The following is a 21130-nucleotide window of genomic DNA, read 5'->3' as shown; positions in this document are numbered from 1 at the left end:
TCTTCTAATCTGAAGAACAAATTTGCCAGGTAGAGTATTGTTGGTTGGTAGTTTTTTTTTCTTCCTGCAATTTGAATATATTGTGCCACTCCTTTCTGGACTGCAAAGTTTATGCTGAAAAACCTGCTGATAGTCTTATGAGGGTTCCCTTATACTTAACAAGTTGTTTTTCTCTTGTTGCTTTTAAGACTATCTCCTTGTTTTTAACTTTTGATAAGTTAATTATAATGTGTCCTGGTGAGAGTCTATTTGGATTCATCTTATTTGGAACTTTATTGTCTTCTTGGATCTGGAGGTATGTTTCCTTCCCCAAGTTAGGGGATTTATTGGCCATAATTTTTTCTAACCAGTTTTCTGCCCTTTTTTCTTCTTCTTTTCATTTTTGGACCCCTATAATGTGAATATTGGTCCACGTGATATTGTCCCATAAGTCCCTTACACTATTTTCACTCTTTTTCTTTCCTTTATCTTTTTTGTTACTCTGATTTGATGAATTCCTTTGCCTTATTTTGAAACTTCTGATCACTTCTTCAGCTTAATCTGGTCTTCTGTTGAACCGTTCTATTGTATTTTTTGGTTCAGTTATTGTATTCTTCAGCTCTGATTTCTGTTAGGTATTTTCTTATATTTTCTGTTTCTTTTTTGAAATTCTCACTTAGCTCATGTGCTGATCTCCTGACCTCAGCGAGCAGTTTTATGACTGTTATTTTGTAAGGTATAAGCTAAATTGCTTATCTCCATTTCATTAAGGTCTTTTTCTGAGGCTTTATCTTTTTCTTTCATCTGGAAAATATTCTTCTGTTTCTTCATTTTCCTTGACACTCTTTGTCGGTTTTTATGCATTAGAGAAAACAGCTACCTCTCCTAGTCTTGAAGGAGTGGCCACATGCAGGGGATGATCACTGTGTTTCAACCTCACCCTAGGTCTTTGTTGTCTCTCAAACCTTTGTGATTGTCCAAGCAACTTAGTTCATTTTTAGTGGCTCCCAGTTGAGGGTGTGCCAAAACCACCAGGTTCCTAAATGGGAATATCTCAGTCAAAACATAGATTTAGTCTGATTGGAAGCTGGACCCTCTGCCAACAGTACACAAGTACACAAATATGCCTCTTCCATGAGAAAACTTTAAGATGGGAATTTCTTTCTGTTCCCTCTGCTCTGAGACATGGTGTGATAGCCAGTTGAGAACTGTTTCTTTGTTTGCTACCATCCCATTGAACCTGTGAAAACAAGGGCTGCTGACCACCAGAGCCAGGCTATCAAGGGATGTGTCCTTTGGGCAGCAGCCTCAAAAGTCAGGGCCTCAGACGTGTGCACAAACTCTTTTCTGGGAGATACCAATGTCAACTGAAAAAAATGCATAACCTAAAAATTGAGAATTATGTTTTATTCAGCAGGCATACTGAGGACTTAAGCCCAGGGGACAGCCTCTCAGATAGCTCTGAGGAACTGTCCCTTAGAGGTAAGGTAAGAGCCAGGTTATATAGGAGTTTTTGCAGAAACAAACAACAAACAAACAGATAGAACATCAAAGGATTACTGTTAATTAAAGAAAAACCAGACACCTCAAGTTAATAATATAGCATTTTTCTATGTGCGGGAAGCTGCAAGTGTCTGGGCTCATTGAAATCATTCCTTTGATATGCACCTTTACTGTCTAGGTCAGTATCCTGTCTTCTCCATCCTGAATCCCTCAGGGTGCACCTGTGGATGCTGGGGGTTGGGGAGGCTGCAGTAGCTGACGGCTGCAACATCCTTTGTTTACTGATTTAACAAGTGACATTCTTTGTGACAACCTAGAATAAGGCAGAGGGAAAGCGCAAAGATGGCGCCTGCTGGTCTCTGTGGTCTTTAAAAAGTATTTCAGTCTGTCTCTAAATGTGTGTCAAATAAGAAGCCTGTTCCTGAAGATTTAAGATAAGCAAATAAGCCTCTCTCAGGGAAACATTCAGGGTATGTTTCAGTCTGCTACCTCTGTGCTGTGCCCTGGGGGAATAACTGGTTAAGAATTCTTTCTCCATTTGCTATAGTGCTATAGGACCTACAAATGTAAGACCCATTGGCTGCCAGAGCAAGGCAGACAAGTGGTGGAAACCGCAAAAACTGGGGCACAGATGTGTGTACAGGCTCATCTCTGGGAGCAAGGCAGAGGGAGCGCATGAAGATAGTGCCTAGACTCTGAGGTCTCTGGAGAGGATTACAGTCTGCTCTTAGATATGAGTTTAATTAGAAGCCTTCTGTTCAGGTCATATCTATGAAGATAAACTAATAGGCTTCTTTCACAGAAAGATTTGGTATGTCAGTGGGCTACCTCTGCTCTAGGCCCTGGGTAGTAGTCTTGTGGAGCTTGTGCAAACACTTTGAGAACTGTTTCTCAGTTTGCTATAGTCTTGCAGATCTCATAGACAAAGGCTTCACTGGCTTTCAAGTCTTGATGTTTGGGAGGCTCATCTCTCAGTTGCAGGTCTTAGAAGTTCAGGAACCAAATATAAGGTTCCAACCATTAGTTCTTCATGGAGAAACTTGTAGTAAGTTCCTTCCTGATTGTGGGTTGCTGCACCTGGAGTGGGGTTTATGGTGTCTCAGCGTAATCTGAGATTGAGTCTCAGCCTGTCCTACCTGCTTCAATGTAGGTTTTTTCTTATTTGGCCAATGTGTGGGAGGCTCTTGGCTAGTTGGAGTTTTTTGGCGGGAGGGGAGGTTCTTTTAGAAGAAATTGTTCTGTGTGTAGCTGTAGATTCAGTGTGTCCATGGGAGAAGGTGAGTTTAGGATCCCTCTACATTGCCATCTTTAACTGCAACTTATTTAATTTTAAAATAGTAGAGGAATACAGTTTAAATATGATTGTTTAAAATGGGAGGAAAATCACTAGAGAAATGGAGGCACATGGAAGAACTTCAGAATGCAAAACGGTGGGGATGTCACACTAGGAAACCTGATCAAGGTGGGAAAAAATGAGAACACTTCTACATAAACAATAAATGTAAAATGTAAGGAATGAATCCTGCTTAGCAATATATTAAATTTTATTAGAGGGCTGGTGTTTCTTATGAAGATTAGAGGAATATCAAATTGAGGAGACTAATATCTCTACATATTTTTCAAGAAACATGTAGAACATAATAATAAAGGTTGAAAATAAAAAGATAGCAAAAGATATGTATATAAAGAAAATATATAGTATTAGGGACAGTATAAATGCAATAAATGCCCATTAGAGAAGAGAAGAAGAGGATATAAAAGTTATTGATCCATACCAATTATGAAATCCTGCTGAGCAGGCATTGTGAAGGCTTGCTGAACCTAGAGAATGGGGGAAATTCCTTGAATAATTCAGTTTTATTTTTTTCTATTTGGGCTTCTGTTTTTCTCTATCAAAAGATATGAAGTTGGCATTGCAGTATATGTCTACCTTGGGGTCTATGTAGCTTTCTCAGTTTGTGGGTTCCTGGTACAAGTTTGAGACTTGAATGTTTTAAGGATTGAGCCTACAATACTTTTTTTTTTTGTACAGCAGGTTCTTATTAGTCATCTATTTTATACACATCAGTGTATACATGTCAATTCCGATCTCCCAATTCATCACACCCCCACCCCCACCCCCCGCCACTTTCCCTTCTTGGTGTCCATACGTTTGTTCTCTACATCTGTGTCTAAATTTCTGTCCTGCAAACCGGTTCATCTGTACCATTTTTCTAGGTTCCACATATATGCGTTAATATACAATATTTGTTTTTCTCTTTCTGACTTACTTCACTCTGTATGACAGTCTCTAGATTCATCCACATCTCTACAAATGACCCAATTTCGTTACTTTTTATGGCTGAGTAATATTCCATTGTATATATGTACCACTACTTCTTTATCCATTCGTCTGTTGATGGGCATTTAGGTTGCTTCCATGACCTGGCTATTGTAAATAGTGCTGCAGTGAACACTGGGGTGCATGTGTCTTTTTGAGTGATGGTTTTCTCAGGGTATATGCCCAGTAGTAAGATTGCTGGGTCATATGGTAGTTCTCTTTTTAGTTTCATAAGGAACCTCCATACTGTTCTCCATAGTGGCTATATCAATTTACATTCCCAACAACAGTGCTAGATGGTTCCCTTTTCTCCACACCCTCTCCAGAATTTGTTGTTCGTAGATTTTCTGATGATGCCCATTCTAACTGATGTGAGGTGATACCTCACTGTAGCTTTGATTTGCATTTCTCTAATAATTAGTGATGTTGAGCAGCTTTTCATGTGCTTCTTGGCCATCTGTATGTCATCTTTGGAGAAATGTCTATTTATGTCTTCTGCCCATTTTTGGATTGGGTTGTGTGTTTTTTTAATATTGAGCTGCATGAGCTGTTTGTATATTTTGGAGATTAATCCTTTGTCTGTTGATTCATTTGCAAATATTTTCTCCCATTCTGATGGTTGTCTTTTCATCTTGTTTTTAGTTTCCTTTGCATTGCAAAAGCTTTGAAGTTTCATTAGATCCCATTTGTTTATTTTTGTTTTTATTTCCATTACTCTAGGAGGTGGATCAAGATCTTGCTGTGATTTATGTCAAAGAGTGTTCTTCCTATGTTTTCCTCTAAGAGTTTTATACTGTTGGGTCTTACATTTAGGTCTCATCCATTTTGAGTTTATTTTTGTGTATGGTGTTAGGGAGTGTTCTAATTTCATTCTTTTACATGTAGCTGTCCAGTTTCCCAGCACCACTTATTGAAGAGACTGTCTTTTCTTCATTATATATCCTTGCCTCCTTTGTCATAGATTAATTGACCATAGGTGGGTGGGTTTATCTCTGGGCTTTCTATCCTGTTCCATTGATCTGTATTTCTATTTTTGTGTCAGTACCGTGTTGTCTTGATTACTGTAGCTTTGTAGTATAGTCTGAAGTCAGGGAGTCTGATTCTTCCAGCTCCTTTTTTTTCCCTCAAGACCTCTTTGGCTATTCGGGGTCTTTTATATCTCCATACAAATTTTAAGATTTTTTGTTCTAGTTCTGTAAAAAATGCCATTGGTAATTTGCTAAGGATTGCATTGAATCTGTAGATTGCTTTGGGTAGTATAGTCATTTTCACAATATTGATTCTTCCAATCCAAGAACATGGTATATCTCTCCATCTATTGGTATCATCTTTAATTTCTTTCAACAGTGTCTTATAGTATTCTGCATACAGGTCTTTTGTCTCCCTAGGTAGGTTTATTCCTAGGTATTTTATTCTTTTTGTTGCAGTGGTAAATGGGAGTGCTTCCTTAATTTCTCTTTCAGATTTTTCATCATTAGTGTATAGGAATGCAAGAGATTTCTATGCATTAATTTTGTATCCTGCAACTTTACCAAATTCATTGATTAGCTCTAGTAGTTTTCTGGTGGCATCTTTTGGAGTCTCTATGTGTAGTATCATGTCATCTGCAAACAGTGGCAGCTTTACTTCTTCTTTTCCAATTAGTATTCCTTTTAATTTCTTTTTCTTCTCTGATTGCTGTGGCTAGGACTTCCAAAACTATATTGAATAGTGGTGAGAGTGGACATCCTTGTCTTGTTCCTGATCTTAGTGGAAATGCTTTCAGTTTTTCACAGTTGAGAATGATGTTTGCTGTGGGTTTGTTTTCTGATTTGGATTCCTTTTCTTCTCTGATTGCTGTGGCTAAAACTTCCAAAACTATGTTGAATAATAGTGGTGAGACTGGGCAACCTTGTCTTTTTCCTGGTCTTAGAAGAAATGGTTTCAGTTTTTCACCATTGAGAACAATGTTGGCTGTGAGTTTGTCATATATGGCCTTTATTATGTTGAGGTAGGTTCCCTCTAGGCCCACTTTCTGGAGAGTTTTTTATCATAAATGGGTATTGAATTTTGTCAAAAGCTTTTTCTGCATCTACTGAGATGATCATATGGTTTTTATTCTTCAATTTGTTAATATGGTATATCACATTGGTTGATTTGCATATATTGAAGAATTCTTGCAGCCCTGGGATAAATTCCACTTGATCATGGTACATGATCCTTTTAATATGTTGTTGGATTCTGTTTGCTAGTATTTTTTGAAGATTTTTGAGTCTATATTCACCAATGATATTGGTCTGTAATTTTCTTTTTTTTGTAGTATCTTTGTCTGGTTTTGGTATCAGGGTGATGGTGGCCTCATAGAATGAGTTCGGGACTGTTCCTTCCTCTGCAATTTTTTGGAAGAGTTTGAGATGGATGTGTCTTAGCTCTTCTCTAAATGTTTGATAGAATTCACCTGTGAAGCCGTCTACTCCTGGGCTTTTGTTTATTGGAAGATTTTTAATCACCATTTCAATTTCATTACTTGTGATTGGTCTGTTCATATTTTCTATTTCTTGGTTCAGTCTTGGAAGGTTATACCTTTCTAAGAATTTGTCCATTTCTTCCAGGTTGTCCATTTTATTGGCATAGGGTTGCTTGTAGTAGTCTCTTAGGATGTTTTGTATTTCTGCAGTGTCTGTTCTAACTTCTCCTTTTTCATTTCTAATTTTATTGATTTGAGTCCTCTCCCCCTTTTTCTTGATGAGTCTGGCTAATGGTTTATCAAATTTATCTTCCCAAAGAACCACATTTTAGTTTTATTGATCTTTGCTATTGTTTTCTTTGTTTCTATTTTATTTATTTCTGCTCTGATCTTTATGATTTCTTTCCTTCTGCTAACTTTGGGTTTTGATTGTTCTTCTTTCTCTAGTACCTTTAGGTGTAAGGTTAGATTGTTTGAGTTGTTTATTGAGGTAGGATTGTATTGCTATAAACTTCCCTGTTAGAACTCCATTTGCTGCATCCCATAGGTTTTGTGTTGTCATGTTTTCATTGTCATTTGTCTCTGGGTATTTTTTGATTTCCTCTTTGACTTCTTCAGTGATCTCTTGGTTATTTAGTAATGTGTTGTTTAGCCTCCATGTGTTTGTGTTTTTTATGGTTTTTTCCCTGTAATTGATTTCTAATCTCATAGCAAAAGATACTTGATATGCTTTCAATTTTCTTAAATTACTGAGCCTTGAATTGTGACCCAAGATGTGATCTATCCTGTAGAATGTTCTGTGCACACTTGAGAAGAAAGTGTAATCTGCTGTTTGGGGGTGGAATGTCCTAGAAATATCAATTAACTCCATCTGGTCTATTGTGTCATGTAAAGCTTGTGTTTCCTTTTAAATTTTCTCTTTGGGTGATCTGTCCATTGGTGTAAGTGTGGTGTTAAAGTCCCCCACTATTATTGTGTTACTGTCAATTTCATCTTTCATAGCTGTTAACAGTTGCCTTATGTATCGAGGTGGTCCCATGATGGGTGCCTATATATTTATAATTGTTATATCTTCTTCTTGGATGGATCCCTTGATCTTTATGTAGTGACTTCCTTGTCTCTTGTAACATTCTTTAAAGTCTATTTTGTCTCATATGAGTATTGCTACTCCCGCTTTCTTTTGATTTCCATTTGCAGGGAATATCTTTTTCCATCCTCTCAGTTTCAGTCTGAATGTGTCCCTACGTCTGAAGTGGGTCTCTTTTGGACAGCATATCTAAACCTCAAAACCTGTTTTGAGGTTCTTGTATTTGTGTCCATTCAGTGAGCCTGTGTTTTTTGGTTGGAGCATTTAATCCATTCACGTTTAAGGTAATTATCAATATGTATGTTCCTATGACCATTTTCTTAATTGTTTTGGGTTTCTTTTTGTAGGTCCTTTTCTTCTCTTGTGTTTTCCACTTAGAGAAGTTCCTTTAGCATTTGTTGTAGAGCTGGTTTGGTGTTGCTGAATTCTCTTAGCTTTTGCTTGTCTGTAAAGCTTTTGATTTCTCCATCGAATCTGAATGAGGTCCTTGCCGGTTAGAGTAATCTTGGTTGTAGGTTCTTTCCTTTCATCACTTTAAGTATATGATGCCACTCCCTTCTGGCTTGTAGAGTTTCTGCTGAGAAATCAGCTGTTAACCTTATGGGAGCTCCCTTGTATATTATTTGTCCTTTTTCCTTTGCTGCTTTCAGTACTTTTTCATTGTCTTTAATTTTTGCCAATTTGATTACTATGTGTCTTGGTGTGTTTCTCCTTGGGTTTTTCCTGTATGGGACTCTCTGCACTTCCTGGACTTGGCTGGCTATTTCCTTTCCCATGTTAGGGAAGTTTTTGACTATAATCTCTTCAAATATTTTCTCGGGTCCTTTCTCTCTCTCTTCTCCTTCTGGGACCCCTATAATATGAATGTTGTTGAGTTTAATGTTGTCCCAGAGTTCTCTTAGGCTGTCTTCATTTCTTTTCATTCTTTTTTCTTTATTCTGTTCCTCAGCAGTGAATTCCACCATTCTATCTTCCAGGTCACTTATCCCTTCTTCTGCCTCAGTTATTCTGCTATTGATTCCTTCTAGTGTATTTTTCATTTCAGTTATTGTATTGTTCATCTCTGTTTGTTCTTTAATTCTTCTAGATCTTCGTTAAACATTTCTTGCATCTTCTCGATCTTTGCCTTCATTCTTTTTCCGAGCTCGTGGGTCATCTTCACTATCATTATTCTGAATTCTTTTTCTGTAAGGTTGCCTATCTCCACTTCATTTAGTTGTTTTTCTGGGGGTTTATCTTGTTCCTTCATCTGGTACATAGCCCTCTGCCTTTTAATCTTGTCTGTCTTTCTGTGAATGTGGTTTTTGTTCCACAGGCTGCAGGATTGTAGTTCTTCTTGCTTCTGCTGTCTGCCCTCTGAACATACAATACTTTTTAAATGGTTGAATAATGGGGTTAGAGAAGAGGTTCTGTTCTATAAAGTTATTCAGGACCCCTGGCTGCTAGGGACTCTGCTGTCTTTTAACTGGTAGCTTTCCATGTTTGCACTGTATGTTGATATCAGAGGGAAAAGGAAGTGGAGGATTATGGAGAAAATTTTTATAGACCAAGACTGGTAGTGTTCTGCACCATATTTGCCAATGAGCAGAACTTAAATCACTTGTTCAAACCAGCTGCAAGGGAGGCTAGGAAATGTAGTTTAGCTGTATGCCTAAGAGGAAGGGGAAACAGGTTTGATTGAGCAGCCAGACAGTTTCTCTTTTATACTACCTATCTATCTAAAAAACTGTATCCCACCAACAGAGAATATTTAGTTTCTATGAATCCATGGTACGTTTATAAACATAATTCATATATAATAATAAGCCATAAAGAAACTCTAAGATATTTATCTATGGAGAGATTCATAGCCACATTCCCTAGTAAAAAATCATTAAAGTAGTAATCAACAGCAACAACAAAAGGTGTTTAACCTCCCTTACCTTCTTGGAAATTAAGAAACACTGTGGGTTTAACAATGAAAAAGAAAAAAAAGAAAAAAATCAAAAGAAAATGCAAATTACATAGAGATTGATGAAAATCAAAGCCAGTGGTGTGTTATACAGAAAATTTTTACCTCTAAGAGCTTTTATTATTTAGAAAACCTGAAAGTAAATGAACTGATATCCAACTTAAGAAATTAGAAAGAGAATAACAGAATAGATCTTCAAATTGCTTTAATATCTTTGTCTTTTTTCAACTACATTTGCTAAGGTTACCTGAAGCCTTTCCTTTTTGTCAATAAGTTATTTCTTGGTAAATGTCTATTCTGTTGCTTGCTGTTTCTAAACCAATTTATATTTTATTTCATTTTATTGTTCATCACAGGCAAATTTTTCTTTGTGATTTTAAAATCATCTGAGTTGAATTAAAGTAATATGAAAGAAGAATGCTATAAGATGAATTGGTGTGGTTAAAAGGAACTATAAGTAGGTATTATTTTATATTCTTTGGAGTTGTTAAAATTTTGTTTTTCTTCTAGATTCTGATGGAAGAAGGAGGAATGTGTTCTTTAAAAGGTGGGATAACATCTACTAAGAAAACCTGTCAGTATAACTATAAGTGAATTTTATTCTTTAAAAAAACATTTTAACAGAAATTAGTTAAATTTTAAGGTTTTTTTAGAGTTTTGCCAGCAAATATATTTTACAAGTATCTTAGAATATATTAATAATGCAATTGGCTCTTTAAAATTAATTTTGTCTTCTATAAAATGTTATACATGATGAGGATATATAATATATATGTACAACTTACTGAATAATAAACAGATACCTTTGTACTTAGTTTGTATAGTAGTTTAAGAAATAATACATAATCAGTACTTTTGAATATCTTCTCAATTGCATTTCCTATCCTGCCCCCTAGTGGTAACTCTTTTCCTGAATTTGTTTTTTGTGATAGCACATATAGACTTTTCCAGTTGCTTGCTTTTGAGCTTTCTGCAGCAAATTGAGGCAAACTCTATACATTTTTCTGAAACTTACTTTTTGTTCACCCAGCAATATGTTTTGAGGTTCAATCACCCTGACACTTGTGACTCTAATACAGTTCATCATTTGTTTTCTCCTATATAGCCTTCTATTGTGTGAATGTAGCACAATCTATGTATGCATCTTCTGACAAAGATTATTTGAGTTGTTTTTAATATTTTGCTATGATAAACAATGCTACTTTGACAAATTTTGACATTTCTCCTGGCACACATGTATAAATGTTTCTTCTAGGATATTAAACAATGCTACTTTGACAAATTTTGACATTTCTCCTGGCACACATGTATAAATGTTTCTTCTAGGATATAATTCTAGAAGTTGAATTGGCTAGTTCATATGATATGCACTCTTCTAGGTAATGCAAAATTGTTTTCCAAAGTAGATGTGCCTGTTTAAACTCCTGGTTTAAACTCCTGGTTTAAACACTAGCAATAGGTAAAGAATCTTAGCTGTTACATATTCTCACTAACACTGGATCAGCTTTTTATCATTGTTGGCAATGTGATATCTTATTGCAATTTCAATTTATATTTTCCATTGTTGATTAGGCTCATTGGCCACCCATATTTCATCTGTGAAATGGCTTTCATGTCTATTGTCCATGTTTCTTTTAGGAAGTTTGGCTTTCTTTATGGGATGTGTCTTTTGTATATCTATGTCCTTTATACCTTTTATATATCCTAGATTCAGATTGCTTGTAGACTCCTGTGTAGCAGATATTTCATATTTGAGTAGCAAATATTTCATATTTGAGTAGCAGATATTTCATATTTGAGTGGTCTTTTTATTCTATATTGTCTTTTTGTTGACAACACTTTCTGGCACTTTTTAGATATTTTGCGGTTGAATGATTCTTCAGCATATCTAGTCTGTTGGGATACCTAGAAATCTTTATGGACTTTTTCCTTTTTTACTTAATTTAATTTTTTTAATATGTAAAGCATTAGTTTGGTTTCTATCCCTCTCCTGTCTGCCCTATTTCCTTCTGCCTCATATGAGTAGCTATTTTTTGTTGGTTTACTGTTTATCATTCCAGTGGACTTTTTTTCTAAATAAAGCCTGATGTGTATAAATGCACATATATGTGTGTCTTAGTTCCCTGTTCTTTGCACTCTAAATAGGATATTTTATTTAATACAGTATATTTTATAGATGAATTAAATGGATTTATTTAATAAATTTTCTGTAGATTTCCTCATATTAGTACTGGACATTTATTCATCCTTTATTTATGCCCATTTAGTAATCCATTATGTGGATGATCTATAGTTTACTCAGTCAGTGCCCTGTTGGTGGATATTTAGGTTGTTTCAAGTATCTTTCTTACAAACAATGTGCAGTGAACAATTTTGAGCACATATTTCTTAATTGTGGAGGTACATTTTCAGGGTAATTTCTAGAAGTGGGATTGCTGAATCAAAGAGGAGATACACTGTGGGTTTTTTTTTTTTTGATAGTTATTGCCAAAATTTGATTTTGATAGAAATTTCCAAATTCCCCATTGCATCATTTTGTAATCCTACCAGAAATGTGCTTTTGATTCCACAGCCTCACCAACAGGGATTGTGGTCAAACTTAGGAATTTTTGTGAATCTTATAAAGATATATAGATAGAAGTTTCAGTTTGCACTTCTTTTTATATGAGTGCAGTCGAGCATTGTTTAAAAATGTGTAATGGCTATTTGTGATTTTTTTTCTGTGAACTCTCCATTCATGTCCTTAGGCCCATTGAGGTTTTACATCTTTTTCTTGATATTTAAGAGCTCTTTACATATTAATATTAAAGAGGTTTAGGTCTTTGTAATGTGTCACAAATATTTTCTGCTAGTTTATTAATTTTTGATTTGTTTTATCTGTTTTTACTTTGTTTATGGTGTCTCCTGCTTTGCAAAAGGCTTAACATTTTTTATGTAGCTAATATTATCAATCTTTTCTTTTATACCTTTGGATTTAATTAGGAAGACTGTTTACACTCCCTGGTTGCAAATGAATTCACTTATATTTTCTTCTAGTATTAGTATGATTTTATATTTTTGCACTTAGAGTTTATCCTGTTTTAGGAGTTTATCCTGATTCAAGTTTTTAAAAATGCATCTTTTCCCTAGGTATTTGTAATACTACCTTTTTATGTATCAACTTTCCATATATACTTCAATCTGTTCTGGGGCTTTCTTTACCATTCCATTGATCTTTCCTAATCTTCATGTGCTAATATCACATTATTTTTATTATGATTACTTTATACTATGTTTCATTTCTAAGAGTTACACCTCCCTTTGCACTTTTTAAAGAATTTTTCTGGCTATTTTTGATTAATTTTACATGTAAACTTTAAAATCAACTTGTGTAACTTCAAGGAAATGTTTCCTTTGGTGGGGGGGGGGCACACTGCTTGGCATGTGGGATCTTAGTTCCCCGACCAGGGATCAAACCTGTGCCCCCTACAGTGGAAGCACAGAGTCTTAACCACTGGACCACTGGGGAAGTCCCGCCAAGGAAATATTTCAATTTTTATTGGGAAAGTACTAAATGTATACATTAATTAAGTGTGAATTGTCATCCTAATGATGTTGAGTAGCCCTATATAAGAATAAGGATGGCTTTTTATTAATTCAGTCTAATTTTATATCTTTAATAGTTGTTTAAAATGCCTTTATGCACTTTAACGTTTTCCTCAAGCAGATTCTGCATGTCCTTTATTAGATTTAGCTGTAGGTACTTTTCATTGTTTTTGTTGCTACTTTAGTGTGAATGTACACTCCATGTTTCTACATTAAGTAAGAGTCTGGATTTTGGACTTAGGCATGTGTATGTTGACTGTTTTATTGAGAGTTTTTTTAGAGGTGATTTTGAGGCTATTAGTAGTTCGGGGAAGAGTGATTATTGGCATCTATAGAAATGATTATTATCTTTCCCTCATATATCTTTTTTTGTACCCCAAAACACATAAAATTCACCCTTCCAACAATTTCAAAGGGTACAGTATACCTCTCCTTCCCCCCAGCCTCTGACAACCACTATTCCGTTTCTATGAGTTTGAATATAAGTGTAATCATACAATATACAAATATTGTATGTAATCATACAATATTTATCTTTTTGTGACATTTCACTTAGCATAATGTCTTCAAGGTTCATCCATGTTGTAGCATACAACAGGATTTCCTTCTTTTATAATGCTGAATAATATTCCATAGTATGTGTAAACCACATTTTCTGTATCCATTCTTTTGTCAATAGACATTTAGGTTGCTTCCACCTCTTGGCTATTATAATTCTGCAATGAACATGGGTGTGCAAATATCTCTTCAAGATTCTGTTTTCAATTCTTTTGGATATATCCCTAGAAATGGGATTACTGGATCATATGGAAGTTCTGTTTTTAAATTTTTGAAGAACAATTCATACTGTTTTCCATATCAGCTACACCATTCTACTTTCCCACGAAGAGTGCACCAGGGTTCCAACTCTTCCAAATCAGTGCCAACACATTATTTTCTGTTTTTTTTTCCTCAATAAGTAACCATCTTAATGGGTGTGAGGTGATATCTCACTGTGGTGTAGATCTTTTAAAGTGCTGAATTTTGCTAATGGATTTTGTGATATGGACCATTCTAGCATTCCTAAAACAAATCCCACCAAGTCATGATGAATTATGATTAAGTTTGCTATTCTATTTAATTTTTAAATTTTTTTGTTCTTTAATTTTAAATTTAAAAGTTTTAATATTTATATACAATTTTTGCATTGATCCTATAAGTGAGATTGGCCTATGTATAATATGTATGTGTGTGTGTATGTGCATGTGTAATCTTTCTCAGATTTTGGAATTAGTGTTATGTCAGATTGACAAAAATTTTTTTTAAACTGAGGCTATTTGAAAGCTTTCTTGAAATTTGAATCACTTGCCTCTTCAATGCACTCCCACTGTTTTATTGCAGATCCTCATCACTTCATAACTTGATTATTGAGTTAATCTCCTAACAATCTGCTTTCATGTAGTTTAACCCTTCTTTAATTAATCCCCAATTAGATGCCTTGGTAGACAGTCTAAAATTAATTTTGTATTAAAGTGCACCTCTACACTTTCTTTTCCCCCATCCCATATGCTATTTTTCATCTTGTCTTTTGGGAAATTGTTTATTCATCTTCCAAAACCCATTCTTTATCTTGTGCTTTCTCTATTACTCTTCACTAAACCTTTTTTCCCTAGAGCTCATCACACTTAGGTCTCTACCACTTTTGTACCTTCTATGACTTCTATTGTTGGGTCTAATTTTGTGACTGTTTAAAAAAAATAAATGTATGTCTTTTTCTCCATCTCAAGAGTCTGAATACTTTGAGCATTATGGCCACATATTCCTAAAAACTACTAAGTGACTTACTTAAGGTAATTACTCAATAAGTGTATAATTTACATTTTAATCTACATATCCTTTCTTACACTGTTAGAGGTAAGACATTCATTTAACGGACATTTGTCTTCTCTACTAATAACTATGGGTTTACTATACTTATGAACTGAATGAACCTTGTTGTGGGGGAATGCCCTTAGATCATGTTGTTAGTAAAATCCTACTTTTCTTTTCTCTGCTTTCCACTGTTGAGTAGAACCTGCTTTGGGAGGGTATAAATTCCTTCTAGTATGATGAACTAAGGGTAACTGAATTTACCTAAGTTCTCTCTACCTCTCAGCTGACTGACGGCTAGATTCTGTTACAGAAGGTATCAGATCTGATCTGAGGTATGAATAGTAGTCATAGTCTGTTGTGTATGGGAGGACATGTGATTTAACATGTGTTGTTGCACCACATTCCATTACCTTTTTCTTTTTCTTTTTGGATAGCAAATTCATTTTCACAAACAAGAAGAGGAATGGTTGAAGCTACTGTTGATCTATAGTATTTATGCATGCTAGGGAGTCATGACCTACTTTTCAAGCCCATTTTTAAACTTTACTTGTAATCATAAGAGAACACATTAGGCAGATAATGAAAGAATAACATACTGGATGCTTTGAGTTGTTTTACATACAGCTTTTTAAGAAATAAATTTAACAGTGTCACAGTCACCATCAAATTTCAATAGATTATATATCTTTTTATATTATTTTGAATTCATAAATGGCTTTAAAATTCTATAGTTTTGAAATCATATTAAAGGTTAAATACAGTTTTGATTGTGTGATAAAACTTCATTTACTCAATTAGCAAATATCTGGTACCTTAACTTGGCTTATTTCTCCTTCGTACAGATTGACACTTTAAATTATTTGCTCATAAAAAATGGTTCATTGTATTGGAAAAAATCAATTCAATTTCCTCTGTTCTCCTTTCTTCCCTTACGTTAGGTACCCTCATTTTACTTGTAGATACACATCTTTTACATGTAGAATAAATCCATAATACCCTGTCAAAAATGCAACCTGCCACATATCCAAAATTTTAACTTTTAGAATGCTCTATAGTATGTTAGCTAAACTTATTTACCAGCAGCTATCTTCTGCCTAGGTACATATTAATAGGTACCATTCTTCACAAATTAAATTTTTATTTTCAGATCTTGATTCTTCACGGAGTAGTCAGTCTACCAGTTGCTCCCCAAGGCCAGCAGATAGTTGTTTCAGTTCTAGTTCAGAGATGGTAAGTTATGCTCTTTTTTTTTTTGCTTGTTAATATATGCTATACTAATTTAGAGTGATTTGTATTTCTCATCGTTTACTTTTTCATTCTGAAAAAAATAGTTGAGATAATAGTGAAAATAAATGTAAACAAAAATGTGAAAATATTAAAAATGTAAGAAGAATGTAAATTAAAATGTAATTGAGCATCATTCATTCATGCTTATGAGATGATGAATGTGTTCATTGTTATTTACAAAACCCACTCTTACTGAGATGTATGTGTGTGTATATGATAAATGCATTCTTCTTTTAAAAGCGTTTTTAAAAGAACCTATTCACAATAATTGAAAACCTAAAACAACCAATAATACACACAAAAAGAAAGTCTCCAGACTTATGTGAAGAAAACTATAAAATACTATAATCTGAATAATTGGAGTGACATGTTTAATGCTGAGTGGGAACTGTAATCTGAATAATTGGAATGGCATTATATTCTGAGTGAGTTTCTCGCAAATCACATGTTTAAATGGAATTCTCCATTAATTCTTCCATCTTCGTTTCACCTGCCTTTTGTCTCTAGCTTGCTGTCCAAACTGCCTTGCTGAGGAAGGACATCAATGACCTCTAACGATGCCAAATTCATTGGACAATTTTCAGTTTTTATTTTATAAGAATTTCTAACAATATTAATAGAAATTATTATTTTCTTTTCTTGAAACATTTTTTTCTCTTTGCTTTTGTGATACACACTATCTTAGTTCCCTGCATACCTCTCTGAATGCTACTTTATGCCTTTGCCCACTTCTCTTCCACCTTTCCCTGTATATAAATGTTGTAATGTTTAGGGTTTGCTTCAGGAGCCTATTCTTCTCTTAACCTACACTCCAAACTCTAGATGATGTTACATACTCCATTGATTTTTTATACTATTACCTGGTTGATGACAATTCTCAACGTTATGACTTTAGCTTAGATCCTTAATTAGGTGTCCAATTTCTTATTGGATATCTTCTTGGATATTTCACAAAAAACTGAACACTTCTGATCTCCCCATATCAGTTTTTCTGATAGTTCCCATATTAGTGGATCCCTTTTCTATCCACTCAGTTGTTCATGCCAGAAACTTTAGTTTGGCATTTCTTTCTGTCTCATCTGCCTTCCTTAACCATATTCATTTCATCACTTGATCCAATCAATTCTACCTCCAAAATAAATTGCATATTTATCTACTTCTCACCTAGGGTACTAGGTGTCAGTACCCTAATCTAAGGTACCGTCATCTTGTTCTTGAACTGTTAATGGTTGTTGCCCAAGAGATCTCTCTACTTCCACTCTTGCCCCACTTTTTCTCTAGTTAACAGTCATCATGGTCTTTTGAAAACTTAAACTGAATGATGTTACTTCTATGTTTATTCAATGGATTCCTGTTTTACTTTAGAATCTAAACTGCTTTCATTAGTGACAGGCCATGTGTGGTCTAGCCCCTGGCTACATCTCCAACTGCTAGTATTCCTCTCTCACCACACTTTACGCATACTGACATTCCACTTCCTTAGCTTCTTAAGTCACTTTTCTGCTTCAGCACATTTATATATTCTGTTTCTTACATTACTGTTATTCATCCTTTAGGTCGCAGCTTAAATATGTCACTTCTTTTGAAAGCCCCTCCTTGGCTTTTCAATCTAAATTAGACTCCTTAGTTATGCTCTTGAAGTGCTTCATGCTTGCTCTTCATAATGCTTTGTTCAACTTGTAATTACATATGCTTGTGTGTAATTATTTGATTAACGTCCTTTCCACACATAAGAGTGTGTGCTGTAGAGAGCAGCAAATATGTCTGCTTCACTCACATTGCAGGTGCTGAGTATTTATTTCTTGAATAAATAAATGTACTGATCCTATTTTCTCTAATTTATGCCCAGCCAGTTTAATGCTGTTTCTTGGGCTTACTTTTCCTATTTTAGTGCCAATCAGCTTAGGTCTATACCTCATTTTAGGTTTTTTTATGTTAACTTTGCTTTTTATTTTTAGCTAGAATAATCAATACTTTTATATAAGATTTTTATTAAAACAGTATTTTGGTTAGTTCAGTAATTAAAAGATAAATTTTTCTTGAAGTTGAAAAATTCAAGCTACTAAATTGAAATCTAGACCTATTAAAAGTTCTTAAAATTTGATTTTTTATATAACAGTTTTGATATTTATTGCTGTTTAACCTTTCTTTTGTCTATTTGATTTCCTGTTAGCTGATACCATTCTTAATGAGTCTTTCTTGAGACTGAGCTCGTGAAAGATACAATATAGATATTTTTTGACTTAATGACTCAATGAGTGAATATTAAAACAAATTGTATGTGTTAGCTTTTTCTTTCAAAGTTATACTTCTACTTCACTCTTCTTAAGTAGTTGAAGAGTATATGTTGTATTTCATTTCCTCTCTGTGAAAAGGTAGTAGGATGATGTCACCTATCAGTATGAAGACTAATAATGGACAAAAATCTTCTCTTTTTTGTGCTTTTGCATCTTTAATATAAGGATTATTATTGTTTCATGCTATTTTAAAATCCATAACCTTGATTAAAAAAAAATTCTAAATCTAGGTTGATTTGCCACCTGCCAAAGTCTCTTTTTTTTTTTGAAATTTTCTATAATGTGAATTTTAAGAATGTCTACTTTCGGGCTTCCCTGGTGGCGCAGTGGCCGATGCAGGGGACACGGGTTTGTGCCCCGGTCCGGGAAGATCCCACATGCCACCGAGCGGCTGGGCCCGTGAGCCATGGCCGCTGAGCCTGCGCATCCGGAGCCTGTGCTCCGCAATGGGAGAGGCCACAACAGTGAGAGGCCCGCATACCGAAAAAAAAAAAAAAAAAAGAATGTCTACTTTGAAGTGATTGTTTTTTTAATTTAAGCATCATTAAGAGCAAAATTACTAAATTTCTTTTAGCCATCTGAAGATGAAGATCAAATTGAAGGTTCAAATAGGAGATCCATCAAACCAAAGAAACAACTAATAATTTTTATTTAGAAAGCATGGAGAAACTTCCATGTGATAGGATTATTAAAAACAATGCCAAATTTCATAAACAAAGTGAGGATTTTAACCAGTTCTCAATGAATAGTAATATAGATCAGTTTCCACAGTCTCAGTGTAATTCAGCACATATATTTCAAAACGTAACCAATAATAACTGCATTCTACAGGTTGCAAGGTGTGATGCATGGATACAGACGGAGAGTGAACCTGTAATTGAAGAAAAATTAGATGCTGCCATACAATGTGATATAATTTCAAAATGTAAATGTAGAAAAGATGTGTCTTCTTTTTGTAACGTTGAAAGGTGCAATGAAAATATTAAGGCAGATACCACTGGAGGGCAGGAAATCCTTAAAAACAACTAATATTCTAAAACCTCAGCCTGAGATTTTGCATTTGGTTTAACGTTTAGAGTTTTATTAACATAATAAAGAATGAGAATATTTTTGTAGCTAAGCAACTAGGTGGAAGTATTCCCATAGGTATTTTTAATAGCTTTAGTATGTCAAAGTTTTTTAGAAAATAAGATATATGTAAATTTACTATCTTTCTTATGGTAATTATTAATTACATTATGATATGCTGTTGTTTATGGATTAAAAATATGTTTAATTACTTCTTTGTTGCATTTATGTTAAAATTTAGTGCTGTTGCATCTTTTGGCAAAAATGTTCTCTCCCAAGAGCTTAAGACAGAAAATAATACTAAATAATACTAAATATGTTTTATAACTTAATTATAAGAATTTTCTTAGCTACTTCTCTTAACTACTATACCATCATTAAAAATTCTGGCCTTAATTTTTAGATAAAGTATTTTTTTCTAATTTGGAGAACATTTTTTGGTTTTGCTTATATTAATTCAGAGGAATGGTTTTTCTCTTCAAGATTAAAAAAATGTTTTAATGCTTTTGTAAAAGAATTGATCAACATTGGAAAATAATTTATGTTTACTAATTTTAATATTACATAAGATTTTCATAAATAATGCATCAGAATTTCTCATTTGTAAAATATGGGCTTTGTTTCCAACATAACAATTATTGTTTTTGGTCAAGATTTTAAATGTTCACACTAGTCATTTTAGAAAATGGACATTTGTATGGGTATATTACAAAGTGACCAGCAGGGGGCATTCTGATATCTAACTGTAACAAAAATAAAATTGTTAGGACTTTCTGTTAAAGGATGATTAGATGCTGCATTTTTACATGTACACATATCACTCAATAGTTTGTTTTACAGAGGTGATCTGAAACATAACAATTTAGAAACACTAATAGCTAATATTTAAACAGTAGCAATCTTTAGGTTTTTAGCTAGTTTTAGGAAACTCTCTTTGCTGCCTCAGAGAGAGCACAATGAACTCTAAAATAATTTTCTTTAAGTAGGGTAATCTCATGAAAGGGTAATATAATTATCTGATGTACACTGGTTTTTTTTCAAAAGGCCAGATTTTCATCCTGGTATTCAATAAAAAGTATTCCATAGTGGATTGATTATCCTGAGCAATTGTTTTGTAAAATATGACATATTGTAGTAATGAAGACCTATATATGGAGAAGACGACGATACTGGTGATACTAGAATAAGATTGAGCTTTGAATCTTGGGTTGTTTCAAGTATCATGTAAACTGATTTTTTCCCCAAATACAAATCAAAGTCTAGCAGCTATTAAAAGCACATTCATTACAAAAGTTCACACCTAGTTACATTTTTATCAATATCATAATGTGGCAGTTAAGATAAGTAAGGTAAAGAAAAATATAAGGGCTATTTAGTGTAATGACTGCACACAATGATAGCAGGGTAAGGTTCAGTGTAGTAAAGAATTTAAGTTTGCCCCAAAAGAGATCTGGTTTTTTACCCTTGGCTTTTGTGAGGTAATCTCTAAGCTCTTGGAGTGTCATGGCTGATAGATGCCTTGGGACCTTGGGCCAAGCCAGATAGTTAACAGTGTGATTTAGGATGGGACTCTGAGTCAAGCAATATCAGCTCAACTTCCTAAGGGGCTAGAAACTGAAATCAGCCATATGGGCTGTCAGTCATGCCACTGTGATAGAGCCAGAGTAAAGGCTCTGGACACCAAGGCTCAGGTGGGCTTCCCTGGTTAGCAGTACTGTGTGTTGTCACACATTGATACCAGGAAAATAACACTGTC

General features: G+C 34.4%; 1 protein-coding gene across 1 annotated transcript in view; it reads left to right on the top strand.

The window, feature by feature from the left end:
• Window positions 1-19335, top strand: part of REDIC1 (regulator of DNA class I crossover intermediates 1) — a 72949-nt gene extending 53614 nt beyond the window's left edge. Inside the window, 4 exon segments of the mRNA XM_060166231.1 lie at window positions 9797-9860; window positions 15870-15952; window positions 18881-18926; window positions 18929-19335. Coding sequence (XP_060022214.1) covers window positions 9797-9860; window positions 15870-15952; window positions 18881-18926; window positions 18929-19335 — 600 coding nt within the window.
• Window positions 19336-21130: the final 1795 nt, after the last annotated feature.

The sequence above is a fragment of the Lagenorhynchus albirostris genome, chromosome 11, assembly GCF_949774975.1.
Source record: "Lagenorhynchus albirostris chromosome 11, mLagAlb1.1, whole genome shotgun sequence".
NCBI lineage: Eukaryota > Metazoa > Chordata > Mammalia > Artiodactyla > Delphinidae > Lagenorhynchus > Lagenorhynchus albirostris.
The sequence above is the reverse complement of the archived record's forward strand: the minus strand, read 5'-3'. Positions and strand labels throughout refer to the sequence as shown.